This window comes from Olea europaea, unplaced genomic scaffold, assembly GCF_002742605.1.
Source record: "Olea europaea var. sylvestris unplaced genomic scaffold, O_europaea_v1 scaffold1148, whole genome shotgun sequence".
NCBI lineage: Eukaryota > Viridiplantae > Streptophyta > Magnoliopsida > Lamiales > Oleaceae > Olea > Olea europaea.
Genome location: NW_019228875.1, coordinates 43,071 through 51,989, shown reverse-complemented (window position 1 = coordinate 51,989; position 8,919 = coordinate 43,071). Strand labels below are relative to the sequence as shown.

Below are 8,919 nucleotides of genomic sequence, written 5' to 3'. Positions count from 1 at the left end.
CCGAAAAAGGGAATGAGGTTTTATAGGATATGAAATAGTTCAAAGAGTACGTGTCGATAGAAGTATGGTTGAAAATGAATGATTATGAATAAAATTTCTTAGCAGAAAAAGGAAAAGGGAGAAAACCAACAAAATAGGAATAAATATTCGTAAATGTTACACAGGAAGAACAAAGTTTTTTAGTTCTTAAAATTAAGCAAAAGTCGGGAGGACCCCTATAGGTTTGGGAAAGGGAGAAAGTTAACGAAATATGAATAGTCGGGAGGATCCCTATAGATATGGGAAAGGGAGAAAGTTAACAAAATATGAGTACTATGTGTAAATACGATAAATTGAAGAGCAAGAATTTTTTAATCTTTTTAGGAGACGATAAAGAGCTGTAATTGGTTGGTTACATTCTATCATGACTTATAATTAAAGAATAATAGATTACAGCAATGGAGAAAGGGACGCATATAAATCAATCAAGTTGATTATGGGTGTCAATTGTATGAATATAAGTAATAAAGTATAATGACATAATATTTTCCTTATGAAAGGATCAAAAGATAAATCAGTCAAAGTCCCAAAAGTATTTATAGAATAAAGATTTTCTTCGTAGACAAATTTAATTTTGAAATTTCCTCAATAAATTAGCTCAACATTTCAAAAGTAGACTTTAGCTCGTATCAATTTTCATTAAAAATCAAACTAAAGGTCTAATCGAAAAATTAAGTGAATCATTAGTATTTTTTTTTTTTTTGTTATAACTATTATTCATAGTTGAATTTCTACTCTTTTTTTCTTAATGAAATGATAGAATATTTCAATGGCAATTAGCATCATCTTTTTTTTTTTATTCATTTCTATTTTATTCCTTATGGGGAAAAAAAAAGAAAAGAAAAAAAGAATCCTACTAAGTTTTCATCTAAATCCCTGAAGTCGGTTGAGCGGGCTCTAAAATGTACTGCATAAATGCAGTAGGGCCTAATTAAATACTGCACGGACGCGATGGGCAGAAAAATATAAAATTGATAAGATTTGTAAAAGCAATCAATTGAAAAATGGATAATTTTAAGTGTACATAATTTGGTTTACTTACTTTTATAACTACGTGAACCCCGTGTGAATAAAATAATTTCAACATGTGGTCTCCACACCTTTATTGTGAGTATATATAAAGTATTAGGTAAAAAAAATTATGTACATACTTGAAAAATATATTTTTGGTTTTGCGTGTGAGGTGGCTTTGTTTATGGCCAATTGTGTGGGGGCTAGTTGGGTTAAAGAATGTGTACTCATTTTTAGTGAAAATAGTGAAGTTTGACAATTCACACAGGAAAGACAAGAAATGTCAAAGAAAAGCTTTGCACTAAATGAAAACAAGATTTAGGAGACATTCAAAATGTTCAAACGTAGGCGGTTTTCTATTCAATGTTTGGCTTTCTTGTTCTATAAATACGCTCATTCCATTCTCTGTAATCATAAAAAAAAAAACCCTAGTTCAACTCATTCGAAGGTAGCAATTAAGAGAGAGAGATGGAATCAGTTCAATTTTTCCAAACTTTTTGTTTCGCAATGGCTGTCTTTCTTTTGTTGTTGATGTGTGGAATCTCGTATTCTTGGTGGGTTTTGCCCAATTTAGCATATAGAAGGCTTAAAGCAAACGGATTTTCAGGGCCAAAACCTAGTTTTCCTATGGGAAATTTAAACGAGATCAAGAAGAAGAAAAGTATTGTCTCTTCCTCTTCTTTGAACATATCCCATGATATCCACTCAGTTGTATTCCCTTACTTTGCCCGGTGGAAGAAATTGCATGGTAAGCCAGAACTATATGATAATACAAATATCATCTAAACCTAAATATTTTGCTTTGCATATCTTTAACTAGCTATTGAAGCCAGAAGTACTCTTCAAAAGATGCAAAATCTTATATACACGAGTATATAGCAGCATTCCCGCGCACGCAGACACACACAAATCCTCACACAAAGTGTAGTTTACACTAAGTTTATTCGTTTACTAGCATAATTTTTTTTGCCTCCTTATCAGAGAGAATCACATGTATATGCAAACATGTACGTGTGAATAGCTGGTTTCAAGGGTGACTTCTACAAAAAAATCAACGGACTTGAAAATTGGAAGCAAGAACATTCTTTATAATTTTAGGCCATATACATGCATAATATAGCTGAATCTATAAATGCATATATAGACTAGTTAGCTTTTATATAGACTTAAAGATGATTAAAATTTATGGGAATAACAGTATGTGATGTTTTAGAGTTGTTAATGAAACATAAAAAAACGTGTTGCGTGTATATATAATATGGTTGAGACTGCCTGCTGAAATTAATGCGTTCTTGTGGTTGCAGGGAAGGTATTTGTATATTGGCTAGGGACAGAACCATTTCTTAACATTGCAGATCCAGAATTTCTAAACAAAATATCTGCAGATATAAAAGGTAAAAATTGGGGAAAGCCAAGTCTTTTCAAGAATGATAGAGAACCCATGTTTGGCAGTGGCCTTGTAATGGTCGAAGGCGATGATTGGGTACGCCACAGACGTGTAATTACTCCCGCATTCTCTCCATCCAACTTGAAGGTGATTAATGTCTAGCTATAATTACTTCATGAAAATAAGTGTTTTGTACATTTTTTTTTTTTATCGGTTTCTTATATAAGACTCATTTTTTAATATCTAGTTAGTCAAACCATCCCATGAGCTAAAAGTTTAAATAGTTAAAAAGAGCATAAGTTAATCTATCAATCCCGAGTTTGATTAGCTAAAAATAAAATTTTTAGTAAATTTTGATACAAATTAATAAAATGTATGATTTAAAAGTTTATAAAAGTTATAAGTCCCAAAAAATGTAATTAAAATTAAAATTTTTGTCAACTTTTAAAGTTAAACCAAACAAGGATTTAATAATGTTCTCAATATTTCCTCTCATGTGCTACCACATTCAATTTCTACATAAACTTGTACATATATCAATGGGTGGTGACAAGAATTGAATATATAGACAACTACCTATATATGCATGTATTTTCAGTCCCAACTCACGAATCATTTTCTATTCGAGTGATAGTGGTTGCGTCGTGCAGGGAGGTGCGATTGAAAGAACAGCTCACCAACTAATTGTATATTTTCTTTTGAAAACTTGGTTGACAGGCTATGGCTGGTTTAATGGTTGAATCGGCGACAAAAATGTTAGACCGGTGGAATGCTCTCATTAACTCTGGCAAGCCAGAAATTGATTTCGAGAAAGAAATCATAAACACTGCCTCAGAAATCATAGCAAAGACAAGTTTCGGAATAAGCTACGAAAATGGACAAAAAGTGTTTGAAAAATTAAGAGAATTGCAAATCACTCTTTTCAAATCCAACAACTATGAGGGGGTGCCCCTTAGCAAGTTCATGAACCCTAAACAAACCCTAAAAGCAAAGAATCTTGGAGACGAGGTTGATGCCCTCGTCGTATCAATAATCACCGATCGACTCAAGTTGAACAAAGGGCCACCTCAAAACGACCTGCTCAGCCTGTTGCTGCGCAAGAACGATGTGGTGGGCCACCCTGGGACGACGTTGACGACACGGGAACTTGTTGATGAGTGTAAAACATTTTTCTTTGGGGGGCATGAGACTACTGCTTTGGCACTGACGTGGACATTGCTCTCACTCTCTATGAATCCTGAATGGCAAAATCAGCTTAGAGAGGAGATTAGAGAAGTGATTGGAGATGGAGAGATTGATGCCACAAAGGTTGCTGCATTGAAGAAGGTAATTTCATTTTTATTATCTCATTATATCATGCATGTTAATAAATTACTAAGTGCTTGTATGACAATAAAAGTGGGCTAGAAATTTCATCAACCTTACATTTTATAAAATCCACTACTTTTATTAACTTTTTCAACACACATATCATAGCGCATAACACAGTAGACAACTCACCAATCACCAACATAATATTGGCTTTGTTATTGTCGCTGAAGCAAAAACTTCCACGGCACTGCCCGAATGCCAAATGGCACCACCCTATGTGGGCGGCGCTTTGACTGTCTGCTGAAAAATGACACCGGCCATCATGTCATGAAAAACCTGTGTTTTGGTTCCTTAATTTATTCAACCAAATTGGTACAAATGAAAAGTATACGTAATACTATGAGTGAATCAATTAATTTGTGCATATGTAGCATCAGCATCAGCTCCGACCATGGAATGCATAGGTAAACCGACGAGAGTTTATATATTAAACAGTTTTAATATTTGATTTTTAACTTATTACCAAATTAGATTTCATCAATGCCTTTGAAGCTGTATCTAGACCGTCATCGTACAATACGACAATGTATTAATTTCTTTTTATATATCATGTACCCGTCAAAACTTTCGTGTGAGTTTATTATCACTTGTTCTTTATCATTCGTCATTCTTCTAAGATTCCAAAATATTATTTTTTCTTCATAACAATTCTCAAAAATGAATTTTTCTTTGTAAAATTCAGATGGGATGGGTGATGAACGAGGTACTAAGACTCTATCCACCGGCACCAAATGTTCAAAGGCAAGCAAGACAAGACATTAAAGTGGACAATAATTTTATAATCCCAAACGGCACAAACCTGTGGATCGATGTTGTATCAATGCATCACGACCAAGATTTATGGGGTGAAAACGTTAATGAATTCAGACCAGAAAGGTTCAAGGATGATCCCTTGTATGGAGGATGCAAACACAAAATGGGGTTTTTGCCATTTGGGTTCGGAGGAAGAATGTGTGTGGCTAGGAATTTAGCCACCATGGAATATAAGATTGTGTTAACCTTAATACTCACTAGGTTTTCATTCTCTATATCCCAGGTTTATTGTCACTCTCCCTCTATCTTGCTCTCGCTCAGGCCTGCTCGAGGACTGCCTCTCATTTTCGAACCTCTATGAAATTAGAGGATTTTGATTACGATCTATTTTTAGGCATTATCTGTTCTTTTTATTTCACTATTGTAGTACGAATAAATAATCTACCTTGCGATAGAATTGATTAATAAAATAGTTTTTATGTATTCAGCTCGACATAGTAAATAAAAATATGAATAATTTTCATAGAACTCCCCGATGGGATTCTTAACTCGTCCAAATATGTTTGTTGTACTAAAGAGTTGCTGATTTTTGTCGTCACTTCCTGTGTTATATTTTAGATAAATATACTTTTAAGCCAAAAATGGGTCAATAAATAAATTTACTTACACAACAACGTAACATTTCAATAGATTCAAAAAGGGATTGTTTAGAAATATTATGCTGGTCAACCAATGCCATGGCACCTACGCAGATAAGTACAGTCCAACTTTTTTGGCAGCGAAGCCGACCAATAAAAGGAGGGAACCGACATGGTCATGTCGTGCTGTGTGGGGCCAAAGAGGGCCCTACAGTTAGATCCGCATTCATCCCTCCTAACGTGGTAAGAAAATTAACAGGGCAAATTGGTGGACAATATCCCTAATTTATGAGAAAAGGTTTGGAATAATATAATTCATAATCAACAATTACAATAGTCATCCTATAATTCTATTTTTTCAAATATCAGGTAACAAGCTGTCACATAAAATAAATATAGCCATCGTTGATAATGAATATCATTATTCAAAGTTTTATGACGATCATATATGTACGTGTGGTAAGTTCGTTAATTTAAATTATGATATCTTGAACTTTGAGTCATTCAAAATGCGATTCCTCGATGTATGAGGTGGTAAGAGAAAGAAAAAAGTTGGATATATGATGTCTTAAGGTTCATAATTTGAATGAACGGTTCCATCACATGTGTATATATAATTGTCTTATCGAAGTTTTTCTCCTAATTTATAGGTTACGGTGCAAATCATCCCTTACCTTCTAACACTGGGCAAATGATCCTTAATCTATCAACATAGTGCACGGATTATCATTTTTCACACTTTTCATCTAATATAAATTAGCCGTTAACTATGAAAGTGGTTGTCATGTTTCATAACCAATTTGGCGCAAATGACTCTTAACCTATGAAGTTTCTATGCAAATGGTTCCTAACTTTCAAATCTTGGCGCAAACGTTCATAATCTTTCACTTATGGGTACAAACGATCTTTTTGGATGGTTTTCATCTAATTGTTGACTAAAAAGGTCAAACTTTTGACATAAGGAATAAAATGGTTAAATAAATAAATAAAATAATAATAATAATAATAATAAGCCCTTATTTGAGCTCTATTTTAATGAGGTTTTAGGAAAAATGTAATTCGAAATAGTGACTTTTTGGAGAATGTGTAATTAGAGAAGAATAAAAAATTCTGAATTTACTTGTAACATTATTTTATTAAAAAATGTGGTTGAAAAGTCGAAAGTGAAAAATGCATCAAAATTTTTAATGAAGCCTAAACCGGGGCTAAAAATTATAAAAACAAAAAGAAAAGTCAACTCGCCCTACAAGTACAAACCAATCCCCAATAAGAACAACTTAAATGCAACCATGGCTATGAAACTTTAATAAAATAGATAGAAATCAGATTAAATACAACAACAAAAGAGGTTACACTTGATTAATCTTTACTTGTTGCCGTAGGTCAATATACCCATTTTGAAGACTTTCATCTTACTAAATATTTCTAAAATAACATTATCATTTCTAAAATAACTCTCCGTTGTCGTTTCATTTCCATTCAGATGCAATGTATCAATATATACCCACCACTGATTTTATTAGAAGTGTCAGCAGCCGTAGGATCTCTGTGACTATCCTATGTTTGAAAAGGTCTCATTGATAATTATATATCCAGAGTGGATATATCCGAGTCAACGCGGGGTTTACATTATTCATTCTTCCGCCGTGGGAGTGGCTGTTATGGTGTCAATGCAACATAATAAACTGCTACCATTCGGCGGCGGCGCTTTGACTGTACGTCTTTCGAAAAGGACAATCATGTGAAAAACCTGTGTGTTTCCACACCATGGACCTACAGCACACAAACTTTGATTCCTTAACTTAACCGACCAAGTTGGTTGCTCCGACCATGGAATGCGTAGGTAAATTTTGTGCTTAAATGGATAAGGATCGAGGACTTCTTTCATGATCTAGTAAATGTTGACGTAAGATTTAGAATAATGCTATTCGCAGTGAAAACTACCGACAGTCAACCTATGTGACGTACACATGGCAGTTGGCAGTTTTTCATTTGATGTATAATTTAAAAAATAACTACCATATCTATGTATCAAATATCAAATTGCCAAGTGTATGTCATATATGACAACTACCGACAATCTTCACTATGAATAGCATTACTCTAAGATTTAACATTTTGCAAATTTCCGATAAATCTATGTGTAATTAATAATTCGGTTAGACTATAAATATCTTTATAATTATTTTTTTCTATTTCACCCAACGCTTAAATATTTATTTATCCAAAAAGATTGTCATAATCTTTTATAACACTTAAGATGGAGAAGGCATTTTAATATAAATTTTCCATCTTAATAGTCAGATTAAAATTTGTGTTTTTCTTTTTCGTTTTTTGGGTTGAATTTGATGTAAAAATGTTAAAAATTCAGTTAAGATTGAATCATTGTATGATTCATATTCATATTTAGATTAATTTATCTTGAAATTGAGTGATTGATGGTCATAATTATTAGTGGATCTGATGGCCATTTGTAATTTTGAGCATATTAATTTAGAATATTTATTTTAAGAAAGTAGAAAAAGAGATATATTATGATCACAATTAGCAACAAAATGCTTAGTAGTTGTGACGTGTTTAACCTTCGAATTGATTAAAAAAAAATTACATTTTTTAAAAATATGAAATTGCTTCCCAAAATAATTCAAATGATTAAAATTATGAAATTGCTTCCCAAAATAAGAAATCAAGAAACCCAAGTCAATGTTCATTGGATTATTACAAATTAGATGCTCACACCTAGTTTATTTTATTATTATTATTTTTTTTTTTGTGCCTTTCACAACCAATATCGCTTAATTCCTTTATTACATGTACCTTTACTATAGATATTTATGATTATTCAAAGAAATATATCATTTCCACCATCAATTTTCGATAAAAATTCTCAGAGTGGACTTAGCAATTGGTTATTAATAAGTAAACTTTCATATTTCAGTTATTTGACGAATATTTTTTTTTCAATTTTTATATAAAATTTACTTATTTCGGTAAATTATATCATATAACGAAATTAACTTAAAAAGTATATGAAAAAGGGTCGACCAATAAACTGAATCGGCCAGCTTATACATGTAAGTTGAGAAATCGTTTTATCTTAACACTAATTCAAATTGTTAAAATAATTAAAAATATATGCAATATGAAACTTTTTTTTTTTCAATTGAATCTAAAAATATTAATTTAATTTCTCAGTTACTACTTATAAGCACAATTTATCCAAATCACATTTTTCTAAAACTCTATTTCTTAATAGTGAAGACAAATAAAATAACATTACTTCAAAGAAGAATTTATGTCCAATATCTAAATTACAAGAACGTAATAGAAGGCAATGTATTTAATTCTAGACATGATATAATTAAAATTTTAATTTTAATTAAACCAAAAGAGAGGTTCCTCAACTAAAATTTTGATACATTTTAAAAAATTATAAGTTCTAATAGATTTCGTGGATTTAAATAAATTTCTGCAAATTCCTTCATAATCTCATAAAAATGACAAAATTTCAAAAGATTTTATTTTATGTATTTTTAAACTTAAAACCATCCAAAAATTTTATTCATCTATTATCAAAATCCTTATAAATTCACTAATTATTGAAGACACTTAGATTTTAAATGATTTCATTAAATTTTATTAAAAAACACCTAAATTTTAATGAATTTCATTAAAATCTATTAAAATCTCAATCAAGAACACCTAAATTCAAAAGAACCT

General features: G+C 31.6%; 1 protein-coding gene across 1 annotated transcript; it reads left to right on the top strand.

Annotated features, from left to right (window-relative positions):
- The first annotated feature begins 1,478 nt into the window (after positions 1 to 1,478).
- Positions 1,479 to 5,044, top strand: LOC111373627 (cytokinin hydroxylase-like). The gene is made up of 4 exons (XM_022996179.1): positions 1,479 to 1,798; positions 2,355 to 2,584; positions 3,155 to 3,763; positions 4,491 to 5,044. The coding sequence occupies exons 1-4, from the start codon at positions 1,519 to 1,521 to the stop codon at positions 4,920 to 4,922; spliced, it is 1,551 nt and encodes a 516-aa protein (XP_022851947.1). The 5' UTR covers positions 1,479 to 1,518; the 3' UTR covers positions 4,923 to 5,044.
- The last annotated feature ends 3,875 nt before the right edge of the window (positions 5,045 to 8,919 follow it).

What these genes read in the sequence shown, in the direction of transcription:
- LOC111373627 (XM_022996179.1), top strand. Translation starts at nt 1,519, where the DNA reads ATGGAATCAGTTCAATTTTTCCAAACTTTTTGTTTCGCAATGGCTGTC. An exon ending in TCTCTCCATCCAACTTGAAG is followed by an intron (nt 2,585 to 3,154) that starts GTGATTAATGTC and finishes CTTGGTTGACAG; the next exon opens with GCTATGGCTGGTTTAATGGT. An exon ending in AGGTTGCTGCATTGAAGAAG is followed by an intron (nt 3,764 to 4,490) that starts GTAATTTCATTT and finishes TGTAAAATTCAG; the next exon opens with ATGGGATGGGTGATGAACGA.